The 21,519-nt window shown below is 39.6% G+C and overlaps 1 protein-coding gene across 3 annotated transcripts in view; it reads right to left on the bottom strand.

Moving 5' to 3' along the window:
• Secisbp2l (SECIS binding protein 2 like) overlaps positions 1-21,519 on the bottom strand; it is a 71,441-nt gene that overhangs the window by 24,652 nt on the left and 25,270 nt on the right. For 2 of the 3 annotated variants that reach the window (XM_045155940.1, XM_004669735.2), the window contains exons 8-13: positions 10,360-10,494; positions 7,232-7,312; positions 6,523-6,690; positions 6,055-6,196; positions 2,175-2,344; positions 1,087-1,219 (exon numbers count right to left, since the gene is read on the bottom strand). In XM_045155940.1, the coding sequence (XP_045011875.1) occupies positions 1,087-1,219; positions 2,175-2,344; positions 6,055-6,196; positions 6,523-6,690; positions 7,232-7,312; positions 10,360-10,494 (829 nt within the window). The remainder of the gene's footprint in view (positions 1-1,086; positions 1,220-2,174; positions 2,345-6,054; positions 6,197-6,522; positions 6,691-7,231; positions 7,313-10,359; positions 10,495-21,519) is intronic. The other variant, XM_045155939.1, reaches the window with a different exon arrangement.

Here is a 21,519-nt window from a genome sequence, read left to right as displayed (position 1 = left end):
GGGACCTAGAGAATTGAACCGAGGTCCTTAGGCTTTGCAGGCTTGTGCTTTAACTGCTAAGCCATCTCTCCAGCCCTCTATGTCTATTCTAAACATCCAACCTCCCAATTCCCACTAGTTACCAAAATACATGTTAAGTAGGTACTCAATAAACATTTCCCAAATGAATGGATGGATATACATAAACATAAGGGGAATTACACTAAGAATAAAGGGGAATCCTAACCAAATATGTAGCAGAGATGAGCAATCCTTAGAAAGACATTCACTTTTCTAAAAACAATGAAGCCCTGTTGCTTAGTCTACATGTTAACCTGATTTAAATATGGTAAAAAAAAAAAATTAGATGTGTTGGCTACTTACTACATAGACCTTAATCTTATATGCTGAAATCTTACATTCTGGGTATGATCAGAGTCTTATTGAGGAACTAGGCTCTGTCTTGCAATTTTAATCTCTTGGCACATGTATTAACTCTCCATAGGCAAAACAACAAATCAATAAAAATAAGCCAAGGAATAAAACAGCCCCATGAAGAAAGGTATAGAGAAGGAAAAAGTACTGTGACAGCTCCAGAGTAGATCTAATGCATTGATGAGATTTTAAGTAAGGCTACAAATTCTGAATTTACACTTGTAAAAGGTCATAGACTGTGGTGGCTTGAATAAAGGTCACAGACTAGGGCAGTGTGAATCAGATATCCCCCGTAACTCATGTGTTTTGAATGCTTGGTCCTTAGCTTGTGGCAATTTGGAAGATAATGGCTTCCTGGAGGAGATGTGTCATTGGGGGCAGATGCTGAAGTTTACTAGCCCCCAGTTTACCACTAATTCAGCTCAGCTCAGCTCAATCTCTTCATGTCTTCCACTTGTTGTGGCAGGAAGTGATGCCCAGCCTCTACTTTACCATTCTGCCTTCATGAGGTTTCCCCTCAAGACTGTAAGCCAAAACAAATTCTTTCCTCCCATCAGCTGCTTTTCATTGCATGTTTTGTCCTCCACTTATGAGCCTAACTAGTGATGGCTTATGTAGCAATTAAAGTCCTGTAGACTATGCCAAGAGAAAAGGAGAACTAAGACCCATTACCTTCCTGGGAAACAACCTCTTGTGGCAAATCATCAATAAAATCTAAATGTACTTCCGTTGGTTCCTCAGATCCCAAAACACCGTGGTCCACAGTTAGACGTCCCTTCTTTTCCTCTCTTTCTTTCAAAATAACCTGAAAGCCATTACAAAGTCTGTAATTACTTCTCACTCTTCAACTGAGTACTGAATGATTACAATGTACACTAATGCACAGGCACAGACATGAAGATTTTTAGCTGCCTATGTGTTACTCAGCTACACAGAAATGGACCATCAAAAGGGAAAGTATCATTTTAGCACTATAATTGAAGAAAATACTAAAACACAATAAAAGGAGGCAAATATTCTAGAAAGTACACAGCTTAACAAATCATATCTGTCCCATTCTTTAAATTCTGGGTGACACATGAGTTTCCAAAACAATAGTTAACTTTAAGTTTAGAAATGAATTCCCACAGTTCATGATTTATAGTTTTCAATCACCTTGTTTTAGACCACAAATAACTGAGTTAATCAAAACAGGTATTATTTCAATCTATAGGTGAGGAAGATGAAGAGTAAAAAAATAGTTTGCTTCAAACAACTACCATAGCAAACAATGAAGTCAGTACTAAGATCCAGAGCTAGCTTGCTAAAGAGAAGGAGTGCTTGTGTAAGCTGTGGAAAGCTCTGGGTTAGATCTTCAGCATAGCAAAGAAAAGGGAGAAAGGAAAAAGTAAAGCAAAGGAGATAAGGATAGGAGGAAAGGGAAAAGAGAAAAGAGAGCCACAGAGGCAAAAGAAAAAAGAAAGATGAGGAAAAAAAAAAGAAGAAGAAAGGTAAGATTCAGGCTTTTGATTCCTGGGTGGGGAGTGCAGGGTGGGGGAGGGTCTAAAACCTTAGCTGTGTACTTTTTAAATCCTTACAGAAAAAATACATACATTCAGGGTGTTTTTCCATATAAGTCATACTGTTGGTTTTGAATTAACTAGTCATCATAGATTACAACTATTTCACAAAAATGCTAGCTAAAATATTATAAATAATTCTGCAAGGCTAAGATTTAAACCCTTGTTTGACTTATAAAAACATTTCCAAATTTGGGTTACCTTTTTAAGTGCTGTGGGTCGTTTCAGTTTTGCAATTTCCTTTTCTTTTCCTTTTTTTGCTTTAGAGGAAGTAACATCCAAAGAATTAAAGGACGTCAAACAGGGTTGACATTTGGTTAAAGGTTTTCTGTTAGTAGAGTCTTTAGTGTGAAAAGAAGCTGCAGTAACTACTAAAAAAAATAATAAAGAAAAATAAAGAACATTAGCTTTACTATTGTGGCCAAATCCACACACTTTCAAATTTTCCAATGATAAATCTATAAAAATAAGAACATCTTCTTCCTGTAGTAGACATAGACATCAATATAGGAGTAGTACACAGCTGTACAGACTCTCTGATATAACTTCTTCCCAATGTTTTCACCTTAGTATGATAAAGAAAACAAGGCTAATGCAGTTAGCCAGGTTGGAGGTCAAAAGTGAGAATGAATTATCAGTCTACTCTACTGCAGACTAACACTCAAGCATGGAAGTCCTTGCAACTGGTCTTCAGTCAGAACCACTCTACATTTGACATTTGAGGTTTCAACAGTCTGTACCTCTCCTCGTTCCTACAGCATCTGCTTCTCACCCTTTCCTACGATACACCTCTCCTCAGTTCAGCTTCAGGAAGGAATGCTGATTTTCTCTCTCACCCTTAGTGCTGCCTAGCAATACTTTTATACTTGATATCCCTGTTTTCTAATGGTTACCCCTAATCCTTTCACATTTCTAAGCCTCCAATATTCACTCTAGCAGAACATTCATACCACTTCGCTAAAATGGTATTCAGTATAAACTTATAAACCATCCAAAAGGAAATGACAGATAGCCTTAGTCCTAATGCTCACCAACCACCTCTGCTCATAATCCTACCACAGTTCTTCTGAGATCTTGTTCTTTCCCTTTCCACGTACATATTCATGATCTTTCTGACTCTTTCATTGACTAACACAAGTCCTCTTCTATCGAAATGAGAGAAAAGGACACAGAGAGGCAAATCAATAATTCCTTCCCTTGACTGGCTTTCCTTTAAGCTAAAGTACCAACCCTTCCTGGTTAAACTTATCAGCTGTCCATCATAGCTTCCTAACCCATTACCATATGGTCTATGCCCTACTCACTGTCTTACAATTATGACTGTCAAGATTCCACAGAACCTTGCAATTGCCAAATATAATTCCCTGACCTTCACTCCATTCTAGTTTCCTTTGGCATCTGGCTCAAGGATTTTAATCTTTCTTAAAATTCATCTCTTACCTCCTTGTTCAAAATATTTTTTCTGGTTCTTCTTTCTTTCATCTCTTTCATCCACAGACTTTACCCCTGAATATCTTTTCACTAATTTTTCCTTCTCCCAGTGATTTCATTTCCATAGCTTCCACAATACCCTCTATTTGGACTCAATGACTTCTGACTTTAAGCTAAACCTCATGTGCATACACATACATGACAAACAAGACCATCAGGACCTCAACTGCTAGCCTTTCAAATACAAGGTTGTTGTCATTTCTTTTCAATAAAAGTCTTCTTCCATAACCCTCATGCCAATATGATATCAGTATCCTTCTATTCCTCTTCACCACATACTCCATGCCAGCTGGAGTCATCATTCACCTGTTTCTATACCTTATTTATAATTCCATCAATGCCTTGTTTTGTTTTAATACTATGGTCTCATATTTTTTTCTTAAACTTTCATTTTAATTAGAACTTCCAACTCAAACACTGGAGACACAGGTTAGTCTCTTTTCTATCTAAAGCTATGTTCCATGAAGTCATTTGTACTACCTTTCTCATATCACTCTGCAGGCAGAAATCACTCTCTTGTGCAAGCTCAGAGAACTCTACAGGTATTCTTTCCTGAAGGTAATACTTTTGATTTGTGTCTTTCTCCATATTGAACTACAAGCTTCGTCAACAAAGTGCATCTTAATAATCTCTATAATCTCAATGGTTATTGATAGCATACTCTGCAAACAGATATTTTCATCTATTTACATTAACATTTACTAAACCCATGAAAGTTGTAGAACAGGGGACATAGCTCAGTGGTAGAATGCTTGCCTCAGGTTCAAGCCCTAGCACTGGAAAAAGGAAGGGAAAAAATATCTAAGAACACACACAGTGTTTGGGGATTTAGTTTACTGGTAAAACACTTGCCTATCCAGGTGCAAGGTTTGGTCACTAGCACCAAAAGAAAAGGAAAAAATATGACTAAAATGACAATATGCTGGGTGTGGTGGCTCTGAATTACCCCAAAACTTCTGAGTCTGAAGCAGGACTTCCCTAAATTCAAGGCTACTCAGGGTTACAGAGTAAGGTCCTACCTCAAAAGACAAAACCAAGCTCACAAAGTTGTAATGATGAGCCATTTGAAAGATCATATGTAAACAATCACTTCTTTCTTTGCAACAAAAGTTAATTTACTGCATGATTGCTTATAACCTAGAATCTCTAGAAACTTCACCTCATTTACTCCCCCAAACAATCCAGAGGAATTTCTCTGTCACTACAGAATTTTAATGTAAGGGAATTGAAGTATAAACAGATTAAGTAACTTCCTAAAGAAATACATCCAAGAATAAGATTCCAACCCAGGCAATTGTTCCAAGGCCCCTCCTTTAGCTAAGAGGCTACCCTCCCTCCAGAATGCTGATGATTGACTTCTCCCTATAGTAGTCTACAGACAGACATCAATACCACTCTTTCCATCTCAGTAAGAGGCAACGCTAAAGCTTACCTGCATTTAATGTCACATCTATCAACAGCTGCTCCAAACAAAGGTTTCAATGAATAAGTAAATAACTACTGAGTGCAGCACTTTGCACGAAAGATACAGGTATATTTGATGCTTATTTTTCACCCACTAAGCAATAGTCCATTTACATGGAAACAACAAACAATTTCTGCTTCTTAGCATCAGTGCTTTTTATTAGTGTCTGTCCCTTCCCTCTCTCATATTCCTCTAAAAAGGAAATAAGGGAACATATCAGAATTGCTGAGGTCTAAATCTAACAAGTTTGCTTAAAGCATATGTTACCATTTCAATAGACAGCCAGATCATTTTCCCATCATATATGTATGTGTGTGTGTGTGTGTGTGTGTGTGTGTGTATACACACATACATACATACATACATACATACACATACATACACACACACACGTATTTGTTTGCCATTTAATTTATATTAGATAATCATAGCCAAATTACTTTGTGATTTTTATTTTATCCTTTGAAGAAGAAAAGCAATGAGGTTGGTTCCAAGTGCACAGTGACATTAGAAACCTGAGGGAACAAGCAATACCAATATTCTGGGAAACAGCACTCTGGAAAAGGATATCTGAAAGTGGTGAGGGCCAAATGTGTCAGAACAGTGATGAAGGTAAAGAGCTAACAGTGTAAGTTAAGGTGAGCCTTAGAGGATTCTGAGCATGTAGCACTATAATCCAGTCTAAAACTTTTTTTTTCTTTTAAGGTAGGATCTTGCTCTATCCCAGGTTAACCTGGAGTTCACTATGTCATCTCACATTGGCCTTGAACTCACAGCATTCCTCCTACGTCAGCCTCCCAAGTGCTGGGATTAAAGGTGTATACCACCACACTTGTCCCAACTTAAACTTTAGAAAGATTACTCCTGTTAAGTTTGAGGGGAATCATTGGGGAAAAGATGTAATAATTAGGGGGTGTGTAGCACACAGTAATTCAGATGTGACTCAGGGTGAGAGGACAAGGTTTTTGTGAATAGATTCGGTATATGTTTTGCAGGCAGAACAGAAATGACATGTACACAAGGACAGTTGGAAGGCTTGCTGACCAAAATGAAAATCACATACATACAATATGTAAGATGTAGTACCACAGCCAAAGATTAAATTGCTCAGACTAATGATATCACCTGTATATGATAAAGGTCTGGTATTAGTGATCTGCCGTGCTTTCATTGCTTGTTGTTGTTTTTCCAGAGCAGCTAACATGTCTCCTAAATCTAGCTGCACAGGTGTTTTGTTCTTTTTTCCAGCTGCTTTGGATAAAGCTTCCTAAAAGGTGGATATAAAAACATTTATTTTTGTAACAGTATGAAAATATGACAAGTTACAACAATTTTACTCTGTTCTCCTTTCCGTGCCACCAAGCCTAGCAGATGAACCAATACAACCGTTCATAGAAATGATTATAGGAACAGAGAAGATAGCTCAGTAGTTAAAGGTGCTTCTTTGCAAAACCTGTAGTGCTGGGGTTCAATTCTCCAGCCACCTACATAATAAAGCTGGACAGGCATTCAACCACATTGGCAAGAAACCCTGGAACACGTACACACATGCACACAAGTAAGTAATTTTCATTTTAAAAACTGACTATTTACCTGTAATTTTTTTTGCTCCATACTTATTTCTGAGTATTCTTGAGCTGTGGCAAGGGCTGCGGCTAATGCTTTCTTCTTCTGACTCTTTGCACGTTTAGGAACTGAGGTGGTAATGGGAATTGGAGTCTGAACTATATTGATGGGTGAGTTTTCAGGTAAATCATCCAACTATGATAACCAGAGATAAAACATTTGTTAGTGATCTTTTACATCAAATTGTAAGGAAAGACAATTCAGAATGAGGGATGTTTTGTAGTACAACTGGACTGTTTGGGAGGATAAACGCAGAAGAAATGGCTGAGTGCAATGGACTGGACTGGGCCTGTTTAGAGGATTCCATGTCTATCATACAGTACAGAGTGAGATGGAGGACCATTTGGGATGGTAAATAAGAGGAGAAATAGCTGAAAGCAATGGCTGCTGCTTATCTAGATCCTTTGCTTAAAAAAAGCAAAATTTTTGACAATTGGGGAAGTTTCTGTATAGACTGTACAGCATAAGGCATAATTTAGTTACTGGTATTTTCTTAGAACTGTGCATATCATAAGAAAGCATTCTTGTTTGTTAAAAAGAAATATTAAAGGCACACACTAAATATACTGTTCACTGAATACCATGTTGCCCTATGTCTTTATACGAACTTTCAATTTTCCTTTACACACACCCCTAGTTCAAAAGATATTTTATTTTCCCTATAAATGATACTTACTACTTTTGAAGAAAGTTTCTGTTGAGTATTTTCATCCTTAGCATTTCCATTCTCATTTATGTCTTGAAACCCATCTTCATCCTGAAATAGTTTCACATTTTTAGTGAAAACATCCCAGGACCTTTCTCATGCTAGACAAGTACTCTACCACTGAGCTACAGCCCTAGCCAAGAAAAACTTATCATTCTGACAGTAATGTAAAATAGGGAAATTTTTTTTTGTATCCTTCTGTTGAGTAACTTTAAATCCATCTTAAAGGGGAAACTTCTTACACACTGAAAGCATTAATTATTCAAGCATATCTATTCTTTGGATTTCTGCATCTACTCTGCAATTTTTATAACTCATTATACCCTAAGATAAGTAGGTAACTGAAAAAAAAAAAAACAATTTGATATCATCACATTAAATAATTTGGAAAGGATATGAAATAAGTTAATCTTAATTTTATTGATGTATACCATTCCACATTGCTACATACAATGCTGATTAAAATGTTCAGGTGTCTCCCATAAACTTAGGTGTTCTGGAGATTAGGTTCCCCAGCTGATAGAGATTTGGGAATTAATGTCTCCTGGAGGAAATGTATTGTTGGGGGCGGGCTTATGGGTGTTATAGCCAGTTTACCCATGCCAGTGTTTGGCACACTCTCCTGTTGTTACTGTCTACCTTATGTTGGCCAGGGGGTGATGTCCACCCTCTGCTCATGCCATCGTTTCCCCCTGCCATCGTGGTGCTTCTCCTCGAGCATGTAAGCCAAAATAAATCTCTTGTTCCCAAAAGCTGCTCTTGGTTGGGTTATTTCTACCAGCAATGCAAACCTGACTGCTACATATATGATATCTGTATCACTTTTAAAAAGATATTTCTTTATTTAAGAGAAAGAGAGGATGTGTGCACCAAGGCCTCCTGCCACTGAGCTCCATACACATGTGCAACTTTGTGCATCTGGCTTTCAGGTCATCAGGCTTTACAAGCAAGTGTCTTTAACCACAGAACCATCTTTCTGGCCCATACGTCTACTATCTTCGAGAATATGTAAGTAAGGAACCAATCATACAATTAAGTACCTATAATAAAATTACCACATTCACATTAAACTATTTTTGAGATTAAAATTAACTCCTAGTAAAAGGAAGGAATGAATTAAAAATAACATTTTACCAACCACAACAATGCTCAGCTCCTACAAAATCCACAGTGCAAAGAGTGTTAAATCTAAGATTAATAAAAACTATGTACAAAGCTCCCACCCAGTATTTGAGAAAAAAAAAAAAGGAAAGACTACAAGTTAGTTTTGAACTTGTGGACTCAGGTGATCCTCACACTTCAGTCTTATTAGCAGTAGCTGTGACCACATGCATGCACTAGCATAGCCAACTGGGATTTCATCTTTATGAACAAAACTAAGTGCTGATGATCACTGAAGCCCTAGGTTCCATTCTCAGCACCAGAAAAAAACAAACCCCCTAAAGAACAATATATAAGTGAAACTGAGGCAGTGAAGGTATCTTTCTAGGACTATATCAAAAGAGTAGTTCAATTTGAGTATGAACATAAAACTGCTCTTTCTCATATAATCAAACAAGAATTTCTTTTAACTCTACTAGAAAAAAATTTTAACTCCCTAATTTTTGAAACAAAGTCTCACATGGTAGACCAGGCTGGCTTTGAACTCAAAGCAATTTTCCTGCTTTAGCTTCATGACTACTGGAATTACAGATGTGTGCATCATAATTTTAATTGGGGTTAATTTTACGATACAAGGACACTTCAGAAAGTCTGTATTGCAGGGATGTCAACCTGGTCAAAAGCTCTCTCAACTCCTTTGGATCAATTTCTAGGCTTTTCTTACACATTATTAATTTCTAACCTCTAATCTCAAGAATTCCAGCTTAACTTTAATCTACTTAATAGAATCTATGATCAGCCAAAATTAATTACACATATAAATTATAAGGAAACACCAAATTCTACTTTGCACATCTGTACAGTTTGAATGTATATATGTGAGTATATGTGCAGAGGCAAGAGAAGCCAGCCTCAGGTGTTGTTCATCGGGTATGCTGTCCCCCTCCTTTGAAACAAGGTTTTACTGGCCATTTAGGCTAATCACTGGCCAGTGATTGCCAATGACCGACCTATTTCTGCCTCTCCCATGTAATGACAGCAGGCATGTGCTGACTTTTTGCCATGGTTAATATTAGTGATAACCCAGGTGCACTTTGCCAATGACCTAACACCCCAGCATTCTACTTGCTCATTGAGATCCTTTCCAAATGTTATTTCTACCCTGCTACAAACCCTAAATGACCTGTTCTATTTTCACCACACTCATGCAAATATGAAGTGTATCTTCCTCCTTCTACCACACAGCAACCTCGCTAGTGCATAAATCACAGTATCTTCTGCTATAAGTAATACACATAAGAAACAGTGCAATTATGATAGAAACTACAAATTATCTAGACTGAATTATTCAACCATGAAAAGCCTTAGAAGTAGACAACACAACACACAAAAAAAATGAAGTCCACACAAAATCTGCATCAACAGACTACCTGAAAATGAACACATGAAAAAAATTAAAAACAAAAAGTACTGTTAGCCTAAATAAATATAACCAAAAAGTTAAAACAAACCAATACTTGAGTAATTTATAAAAGCAGTTTGTCATTGTGGTGGTTTGATTCAGGTGGCCCCCATAAACAGGTGTCCTGAATGCTAGGTTCCCCAACTGATGACAATTGGAAATTAAAGCCTCCTGGAAGCAGTGTAGTGTTGGAGACGAGCTTATGGGTGTTACAGGCAGTGTCCCATACCAGTGTTTGGCACACTTTACTGTTGCTATGGTCCATCTTATGTTAGCCAGGGGGTGATGTCCACCCTGTGCTCATGTCGTTGTTTTCCCCTGCTATCTTGGAGCTTCCCCCTCAAGCCTGTAAGCCAAAATAAACCTCTTTTTCCCATAAGCTGCTCTTGGTTGGGTGATTTCTACCAGCAATGTGAACCTGGCTGCAGCAGTCATATATTAGGACATGAAAATACTTATTTATAATAAACCAAATTAATTTCTCAATGGGAATATTTCTTCTTAATAGTTTATAAATAAGTAGTTGAAAAAATACCTCAAAATATAAAGACTCAGAATTTGGGTCACTTCTATGGGATTGAGTAGGGTTTAAATGTTTATTATCTTGTCTCTTTTGCAAATTCTGTCTTCTTTCTGAAGAAGTACTATGTCCTCGGCATCTGAACCCAACCTAAGAAACCACAGAGAGGAAAAGAAATTATTATTATTATTTATTATTATTATTAAAGTAGGGTCTCACTCTAGTCCAGGTTGACCTGGAATTCACTAGGTTGCCCCAGGCTGGCCTCAAATTCACAGCAATTCTACTTTAGCCTCCTGAGTGCTGGAACTAAAGCATTCAGCACCATGCCTGGCTGGGAAGTACAACATACTTGCAGAAAAGTACATAAAATATAACTCAATGAACTTGTATAAAATATACAACTTATCTTGGAGAAAAAGTTCAAATTTCTGGGCTGAGGATAAAGCCTTGCCACTCAAGGATGATTACTGAGTTTGGATCCTCAGAACTCACACCAAGCCAGATGCAGAAGCACATGTCTGTAATTCCAGCACACCTACACTAACATGGGTGGCAGAGACAAGTGACTGCCCTGAAAGCTTATGACTGGCTAGTATGGTAAACAATGAGAAACCCTGCTTCAAACAAGGTGGAAGGGGAGGACCAACATCCAAGGTTGTCCTATGGTCTTGACATTCATGTTATAAGATGTAAATACCTGAACCATCTCCCCCCACACACAAAAGTTAAAGCTTCTGACAAATAAGGTAAACATGACAAATGTGGCTACTAATGTACATTAGCTTTCCAAGCCTGTACTTGAACATTTTTTTCGTTTGTTTCTTGTTTTGTTTTTCAAGGTAGGGTCTCACTCTCTCAGGCTGACCTGGAATTCACTATGTAGTCTCAGGGTGGCCTCAAACTCACGGCGATCCTCCTACCTCTGCCTCCCGGGTGCTGGGATTAAAGGCAGCTTTATTCTTAAGAGCCAAATACTGACAAGAAGCCTGTTATCCTTCAGTGGCAGATCAACTATTCTAACTGGGACACATCAACAGAAACAGACAAGTGAACAAAGCCAATCCCAGATAGATTATATAAGCAAGTGAATTCATAAAACAATGTTGAAAATGTTATAGAAAAATTGAAAAGTAGATTCAATAGGAGTCATCAGAAAAAATAAATGCTCTCAAGGATACAAACAGAAGGAACCTAGAGAATGTAAACTAGTCCCACCTCTATGAAAATCACTATGGAGGTTTCTCAAAAGACTAAAATTAGGAGCTGGAGAGATGGTTCAGCAGTTAAGGCCTTACGGAGGCCTGGGATGTTGCTAGGTTGGTAGAACTAACATTCAGGAAGCCCTAGGTTCAATCCTCAGCACCATATAGACCGGGTGTGGTTTTATACAACTATAATTCCAACACTATGATCAAGTAGTTCAAGATCGTTTTTGGCTACATAATGAGTGAGTTCAAGGCTAGCCTATAACATGAGATTTTGAACCAAAGGGGGAAAAATGTTCTGATGTAACACAGTACCCTATAAAATGAATACACATACCAATGGTGGCAGGGGAAGGGAGAGGGCATTAGTGGAGTGGGATAATTCAGTTGGCAAAATGCTTGCCTTGCCTAATCATGAAGACCTGAATTCCAACCTAGCCTAATTGGCAAGTTCCAGGCCAATGAGACACTGAATCTAAAGGAAAAGGAAAAGCGCTCCTAAGGAATGACACCCAAGGTTGTCCTCTGGCCTCAAGATGCAATGACATACATCTGCACATGCATGAGCACACACGGGCACATACACACACACACAAAGAAAAAAAGGAAAAACGTAGATTCTAAGGGTGATATAGTTCAGTTGTAGGGAACCTGCTTAGCATGCACAAATCCCTAAAACAAGACACACATGCATACACAAAAAAAAAGCATTGCCAGGTATTATAGCACATGCCTGTAATCCCGGCAATCAGGAGGCCTGGCAGGATAATTGCAGTATCTTCAAGGTCAGCCTGGGTTACAAGGAGGGAGGGAGGGAAACACCAAATAAACAACAAACACACAGAAATGGATTTTACAGAATAAAGAGTGACTGTGGAGATGGAAGAGAACCAGGCTACTGGAAGGGCACCTCTAGTAGCTCTTGAAGTGATGGTTCTAGGCTACATTCTAAGGGCTTCAATGGTAATATCTGGTTTATGATAGTAGAGCTTTGAAAGCTGTTATCATGTTAACATGAGTATGCAGGCTGGAGATTCAGACATCAGGGGCTGGTGAAGAAGGCTCAGGGGTGAAAGGTGCATGTTTAGGTTCTAAAATCAAAAATATACACAAGCAGCGCTATAAACTCCAGGCCCATTTTCATACTTCCTAATATGTACCAGTTAGTATACATGTATTAATGGTGTTGCAAGTCCTATTAATTCTCTTTATAAACATATGAAACTTGATTCTTACTCATAAAAACAAAAATATGCCAGGATTAAATTAAACCTCCAAACAGTGTGAATGAAGTTCATGAGAACCCAATATACATGTATTTCAATACCTCTGAATGAATCAATAACTTCAGAACAACACAACACTTTGTCAGCTCTTCTGATGACAGAATGTGGGCATTGCAGCGCATGCCTATAATCCAGCATTTAGGATCCAGCATTTAGGAGACAAAGCAAAAGAATAAAGAGCAAATGCCAGTACAAAATGGAGAGGGGCGGGGCAAAGATACAATACTGAATAAACAAAGTAGGAGTGCCAAGTTCAAGGACAGCCTGGGCAACGTAATGAGACCTGGTCAAAAAACAATATAAGAGGAAAAACATATCAAGATAGAAAACATGAGCTGGGTGTGGTGGCGCACGCCTTTAATCCTAGCACTCAGAAGGCAGAGATAAGAGGATCGCAGAGAGTTTGAGGCCACCCTGACACTACATAGTGAATTGCAGGTCAGCCTGAACAGAGTGAGATCCTACCTCGAAAAAACCAAAAAAAAAGACAGAGAGAAAGAAAGAAAAACATGAGTAAAGATATAATCAGGTGTCCACAGAAAAAGAAATACAAGTAACGTAATACATAGATGCTCAGCCATGTCAACACTGCATTGGTTTTCTGTTTGTTTAGGGGGGTAGGTTTTTTTGTTTGCTTTTGTTCTTTGTTTCTTTTTATCTAAGTGCCAAATTTGGATGTTGTCTCTGCACCATGGGCTCATGCACAGGAGCTTGATGGCTTTCAGAGGTGTGGAAACTTTAAGAAGTGGAAGTTCCACGAGTCCTGGAGGTGTTACCTTTGGAAGGAAATACTTTCTCTTTGAGTTCAAACAAGGTCAAGTTGTTATAGAAGGCTGAATATGACCACCCCCACCAAGGTTATCTCTGGTTTCCTAATATGAGATATGATGCTTTCTTCCTACACACACTCACATCACATGCCAGAAGGCAAACCTAGAGCCTACACCATTCTTCTTGCACTTTCAGACTCCCTAGATATACACTAAATAAAACACTTTGTAAAATAAGCAGGTATCTTGTTATAGTGACAAAAAGCTAAAAAACCTATGATATAGATCTAAAATCCTGAAAACGCTCTTTCTTTTCCTTTTAATTTATATTTATTTATTTATTTTGGAGACAGTCTCACTGTGTAGCTCTGCCTGGCCGAAAGTATTTGTAGACCAGGCTAGCCTCAAATTTCAGCACATCTCATTTCTGTTGTGATTCCTGAGGGCTAGAATTAGGTGTGCAACAACATACCCAACAAAAATAGTTTCTGAAGCTACACAGAAATAGACAATCTTTGGTGCTATTTACCATTACAACAAATGAACTGATTTATATGACCTAGCAGAACCTTGTCTAGAAGCTGATTTTGTTATTACATGCTTGTATGTCTTCTAACAGGCCTGTAACTATAGTTTGTGAACAATTTAAGAATCTGTAAATCGGCGGCCAGGCAGCCAGGAGTCCGTGCCTCCCGTCGGGCCGTGTGCTCACTGGTGCCCCCTCGTTCTCCGCCAGGACGCAGGAGAGCCCGGTGCGCGTCGGGACGTGAGGTGGTGCAGGCCGGAGCGGCCAATGTGAAACTGGCTGGTGCTGCTGTGCCCGTGCGTGCTCGGGGCCGCGCTGCACCTCTTGCTGCGGCTGCGCTCCCCGCTGCCCGCCCACCCCTCCGCGGCCGGACAGGCAGGTCAGCAGGCCTCATTTCCTCCGTGGAAATCCAGTCACTACAATGTGGTGGTTGGTGTGTTGTCAGCTCGAAATAATCATGAACTTCGAAATGTGGTAAGAAGTACCTGGCTGAAGCATTTGCTACAACATCCTACATTAAGTCAACGGCTGGGGAGGGCACCCTGCCTCTTGAGTTCGTGGAAGGGGCGGAAGACGTTGCAGGAGGCTTTCTCTACACCACCCAGGGTAAGCTGTCAGGGAACAGAGTGCAGAACCTCATGTAGCTAACCCTACTGTGGAAGTTGACAGAAGAGGTCATCTTGTTATGTGAGAAAAGCATTATTAGTCAGGTGTGGTGGGTATGAGGGTGTGAGAGACCACCATCCTGGGCCTGCCAGGTGTGGTGATGCAAGCCATTCATGTCAGCACTTGGGGAGGCTGAGGTAGGAGGACTACTGTGAGTTCAAGGCCACCCTGAAACTACAAAGTGAATTAATTCCAGGTCAGACTGAGCTAGCTCTAGCCAGACCCTACCTCAAAACAAACAAACAAACAAAAAATTTGTTAAACTGTTCCGGTTAAGATGGCGGCGTAGGTACCACGCCAAAGCAGCATAGGGGGGAAAAAAGACCAAAAAAACTCAGCAAAATACACACTTTTACTAAAAAGTGAGGTGTATAGGAAATTGAAGTGGCAGCGGAGAAGGAGAAGAGTTATAGAGCATGCAGAGCCTAAACAGGTGCGAAAAGCGGCTCTGGCAGCTCAGCCAACCGCCGCGGCCGCGGCGCACCAGAAAGCCGCCAGGCTCGGCTCCAGTCGCAGGAAAATCCAGGTGCGGGAGCTTTCCCTCACACCGCGCTCTCCGCAACTCAGGAAACGTGAGGGGAGAGCGGCAGTGAGCAGTAGAGGAGCAGACCGCGAGGTAGAAAAACGCTTGGAGCAGCGAGAGAACCAGAGCAGCTGCGGCTCCCTCCCCTCTCCCACCACCTGAGCCCAGCTCCGGCGAACAGAGCAGCGGCCCGGGACCCGGCCACGCCAACAGCGGGACCCAAGCAGGAGCAGAGTTCGGCAGCAACATCAGCAGCTCCAGCACCAGTAACAGTGGCCCCAGGAGCAGCAGACCCAGGAGTGGCAGCAGCGGCAGACAAGGCAGCAGCAGCTTCAGGGGGAGCAGCGGCAGTGGACACAGCAGTAGCAGCTTCAGCAGCAGTGGTGGCTCCAGCAGTGGCAGCTACAGCAGCAGCAGAGGCAGCAGCAGCGGTGGGTCCAGCAGCAATACCTTCAGCAGCAGTGGCTACAGCCCAGCAGGGGCAGCTTGAGCAGCAGCAGTTCCAGCAACAATGGTGCTGATCTGCAGGGCCACACTTGCCAGGCTAGGTGGCCCCGCAGGAAAAGCAAGTGCCCAGCTCCAGAAATCAGAACAGCAGCCTGACAACCCAGGCAGCAACTTGACTGAGACCAAAATCATCCAAGGTAACTGGGATTGCACCAGGGAAGGGTCTCACTTGGTCGCAAGCTGACTTGGATCCCTCAACAGACCAGAAATCTTAACCTTTTTGTTGATAGAGGATCTGGTCATTATAATAACTACTCTTGCATACATACTCGAGGCTGTTTTTGATTGAATGTGTACAGTGTTTAGTTAAATTTTAGAATCTACCTGTATTTTATTCCACTTAGCCTGCTTGAATACTCCTATAGCAGAAAAACTCAACCCCTAAGAACATCTTGTAGATACTCTGTGAGTCTTAAAAGCCACACCTAACACCTTAAGGTTCTACCCTGAAAATATATTACATCAAATCAATTGATACAGCTAAGAATACACAGCTAGCTAGAAAATCCAAGCATTAACTTAATCCAAGATGCAAAAATATATACATTATAACACAAGAAACACTAAAAAGCAAGACGATATAAATCCACCTAAAAGTATTAATGCATCAGAAATGTCCTCCAGTGAGAAAGAGTTAGAGGAAATGCCTGAGAAAGAGTTCAAAAGAATAATTATAGATATGTTCAAAGAGGTCAAAGAACACATGAAAACAATCAAAGAAGAAATCAAAGAGCAAATCAAAGGAATCAAAGAAGAGGCAGGACACCAATTTAATGAAATAAAGAAGGCAATACAAGACATAAATAGGGAAATAGAAATAATAAAGAAAAAGCAGTCAGAATTACTAGCAATGAAGAACACAGTTAATGAAGTAAAAAACTCTGTAGAAAATCTCACCAGTAGGATGGATGAGGGAGAGGACAGAATATCTAAGCTAGAAGACCAGGTGGCAGACCTAATGCAGTCCAACAAAGAGAAAGACAAACTTATAGAAAAGTATGAGTGGGAATTTCAAGATATTCGGGACACTATGAAAAGATCCAATATAAGAATTCAGGGTATAGTAGAAGGAGAAGAACTCCAAGCCAAAGGCATAGTAGGCGTCTTCAACAAAATCATAGAAGAAAATTTCCCCCAAATTGGGAAAGAGGTGCCAATGCAGATACAGGAAGCCTTTAGAACCCAGCCAGACAAAACCCAGAAAGAAACTCTCCTCGCCATATTATAATCAAACTTCCAAACACACACACAAAAGAAAAAATATTGAAAGCAGTTAGAGAGAAAAATCAAGTGACCTACAAAGGCAAGCCCATCAGGATTACAGCAGATTATTCAACACAAACCTTTAAAGCCAGAAGGGCTTGGAGTGATATATTCCAAGTTCTGAAAGATAACAACTGTCAACCAAGGTTACTTTATCCTGCAAATTTATCCATTCAAATAGATGGAGAAATAAAGACATTCCATGACAAAAGCAGGTTAAGGGAGTATTTGAAGACAAAACCAGCTCTACAGAAAATACTTGATAGAATCCTCCATGCTGAACAAAAGGAAAAGCACACATATAAGGAACCTAGAAAAAACAAGCAATACTCAAATACTAGTTAACAGAAGAGAGTACAGGTAGAACCAGAAACACACACACACAAAAAATGGCAAACATAAATACACACCTTTCAATAATATCTCTTAATATCAACGGCCTCAATGCCCCATTCACAATTGCATAAAAAAAAAAAATAAAGTACCTTGGAATAAACCTAACCAAGGAAGTAAAGAATCTCCACAATGAGAACTTTAAAACACTCAAGCAAGAAATTGCAGAACACACTAGAAAGTGGAGAAACATCCCTTGTTCCTGGATTGGAAGAATCAATATTGTGAAAATGGCAATCTTACCTAAAGCAATCTACACATTTAATGCAATCCCTATCAAAATTCCAAAGGCTTTCTTCATGGAAATAGAAAAAACAATCCAAAAATTCATTTGGAATCACAAAAAACTTCGAATATCTAAAATAATACTGAGCAACAAAAAAGAGGCTGGTGGCATCACCATACCTGATTTTAACCTATACTACAGAGCCATAGTAACAAAAACAGCATGGTACTGGCACAAAAACAGACATGTAGATCAGTGGAACAGAATAGAGGACCCAGATGTAAGCCCAAGTAGCTATAGCCACCTGATATTCGATAAAAATGCCAAAAATACTCATTGGAGAAGAGACAGCCTCTTCAGCAAATGGTGTTTTGAAAACTGGATATATATCTGCAGAAGGATGAAAATAGATTCTTCTCTCTCGCCATGCACAAGAATTAAGTCCAAATGTATTAAAGACCTTAACATCAGACTGGAAACTCTGAAACTGCTAGAGGAAAAAGTAGGGGAAACCCTTCAACATATTGGTCTTGGCAAAGACTTTCTGAATACAACCCCAATTACTCAGGCAATAAAACCACAGATTAACCACTGGGACCTAATGAAATTACAAAGATTTTGCACTGTAAAGGACACAGTGAAAAAAGCAAAGAGGCAACCTACAGAATGGGAAGAAATCTTCGCCAGCTATATATCTGATAGAGGATTAATATCTAGGATATACAAAGAACTCAAAAAGTTAAATAATAAGGAATCAAACAAGCCAATCAAAAAATGGGCTATGGAGCTAAATAGAGAGTTCTCAAAGGAAGAAATACGAATGGCATAGAAGCATCTAAAAAAATGTTCTACGTCACTAGTCATCAGGGAAATGCAGATTAAAACTACATTGAGATTCTATCTCACTCCTGTCAGATTGGCCACCATCATGAAAACAAATGATCATAAATGTTGGCGGGGATGTGGAAAAAAAGGAACCCTTCTGCACTGCTGGTGGGAATGAAATCTGGTCCAGCCATTGTGGAAAACAGTGTGGAGGTTCCTAAAACAGCTAGAGATTGATCTACCATATGACCCAGCTATAGCACTCCTAGGCATATATCCAAAGGAATCATCTCATTTCCTTAGAAGTACGTGCTCAACCATGTTTATTGCTGCTCAATTTATAATAGCTGGGAAATGGACCCAGCCTAAATGTCCCTCAACAGATGAGTGGATAATGAAGATGTGGCACATTTATACAATGGAGTTCTACTCAGCGGTAAAGAAAAATGAAGTTATGAAATTTGCAGAAAAATGGATGGACCTGGAAAGTATTATACTAAGTGAGGTAACCTAGGCCCAGAAAGCCAAGCGCCACATGTTCTCTCTCATATGTGGATACTAGCTACAGATGATTGGGCTTCTGCGTGAGAATGAAAATACTTAGTAGCAGAGGCCAGTAAGTTAAAAAGGAGACATAAAGGGTAGAGAAAGGAAGGGAAGAGGATAGTTAATAGGTTGATATTGTACATATATAATTACAATGAATGTAATGGGGAGGTAATATGATGGAGAATGGAATTTCAAATGGGAAAGTGTGGGGGTAGGGAGGGAGGGAATTACCATGGGATATATTTTATAATCATGGAAAATGTTAATAAAAATTAAAAAAATAAAAATAAAAATAAATCTGTAAATCAAGGCTACTTACATTTTCAACTGCATAAAAGAAAAAGCGAGGAAAGATAATTTATAAAAAGGGAAAATAATCCAAGAAGCTTCCTTAGTATATACATGACAGAGTCCTGCAGGGTCCAGTACTGGGCACAGAGAGAGTACGTATGCTGTCTCTTGTGTAACAAAGATAAAAATGTAAGGTTCATAGATGTATTTACTGATAATGACATGAAGAAACGAAAACACAAAAGAAACTCGAGTAGGACAGGAATAGCTGAGGGGAAAAGACAAGGAAAAGGTAAAAATGAGAGTTTTTTTACCCACCATTTTTAATTTAGTCATAAAATAAAGCCATTTTAAAAAATAAACACTTTCACATTCTTCCTAAAATTTAATGAAAGCTACACGAGTATAGAAATGACCTAATCACCAAATGTTAAAGCAATGGTAAAAGAGGAATATTTAAGTTCATTATATTAAGTGCAGTGAAAATGTAAAGCTATGACAGATGGAGCAAAGCACAAAAACAGCACCTTGGATATAGTGACTTAGCAAATAACTCTAATGGAAGCACAAACTAAAGGGGGGAAAACTGGGTTACAAAGTTAAGACAACCAGTTAGCCACTTAGAAAATCTACATCAATATTTTTTCTTTTACCTTGCATCAAAGTAAGTCCCAAACAAAAATGCCCTGAGCCAGGCATGGTGGCGCACGCCTTTAATCCCAGCACTCGGGAGGCAGAGGTAGGAGGATCACCGTGAATTCGAGGCCATCCTGAGGCTACATAGTGAATTGCAGGTCATCCTGAGCAACAGTGAGACCCTACTTTGAAAAACCAAAAAATAAAATAAAATAAAAAATAAGCCCGGTGCATGCCTTTAATCCCAGCACTCGGGAGGCAGAGGTAGGAGGATTGCCATGAGTTCAAAGCCACCCTGAGACTCAATAGTGAATTCCAGGTCAGCCTGGGATAGAGTGAGACCCTACCTCAATAAATAAATAAATGAATAAATAAATAAAATGCCTGAAGTATTACACTATCAAAAAAAGGTAGCACAAACCAACTGCTCTCGAACTGGTCAACTGATCTGCTTAGCAGAATGGAACCCATAGCTGGAGCTGGGAAACAAGTCAGAACCATGTCAAAAAATGAACCCATTCTCCATTAAACTGTCTAAAAATAATGGTTATCATATTTACTTGGTGCTAACTTTACTATCCATTGGAGCATCTGCTACTCTTTTGCAGACAGACACAGATCCTAAGGAGAGAACCACCCCATCATACCTCAAAAGGGCCCTGGCCTAAAAACTAAGAATAACTGGGGAAACATGCAAAAATGCTGGTTTCTTGGCGAACCAGTAACCAGCACAACAGTGAAGGAGACAGACACAGAGAACAATCAGCCCCTACCAAACTAGATATCCAGAGACACAGAAGCTACCAAAACCTCAACACTGAGGCAGACTTAATATGAACCCAACATGGCTCAGGGAAATTTGCAGAAGAGGGGGGCAGAAAGAATGTCAGAGGCACACATTGAGTCATAACACACAAAGACATTTCCTCCTACCCAAAACTAAAGACTAACCCCACAATGCATGACCCATATACACCAACAAGAAGGGTCCCTTTGGAGGAGGGAGGTCAGTGAAAAGGCCAAAAATGGTACCAACTGGACTGTATTCACTGACTACAAAAAAAAAAAAAAAAAAAAAGAGGTAGCACAAAATACAGGTAACTGCCCTGTGGTTTAAAGTCTAGAAAATAAGCAGAAACTGCTAAGTGCCAAATATTTAGTCTTAAAAAAGGTTCTGGCCAGGCTTGGTGGCACACACCTTTAATCCCAGCACTTGGGAGGCAGAGGTGGGAGGATCACTGAGAGTTCGAGGCCACCCTAAAACTACATAGTTAATTCCAGGTCAGCCTGGACTGAGACCCTACCTGGAAAAACAAAAACAAAAACAAAAACAAACAAACAAAAAAAAGGTTCTGTGTTTGGGGACTGCTCAGTGGGTAAAGTACCAGTCATGCAGCAGGAGGACACGAATTTGGATCCTCACCACCCATACAAAAATGCTGGGCAGGGTAGTTCATGCTGATAATCCCAGCACTGGGAAAGTGGAGGCACGGAATCCCTAAGATT

This window comes from Jaculus jaculus, chromosome 8, assembly GCF_020740685.1.
Source record: "Jaculus jaculus isolate mJacJac1 chromosome 8, mJacJac1.mat.Y.cur, whole genome shotgun sequence".
NCBI lineage: Eukaryota > Metazoa > Chordata > Mammalia > Rodentia > Dipodidae > Jaculus > Jaculus jaculus.
This window is presented reverse-complemented; position numbering and strand designations above follow the sequence as displayed.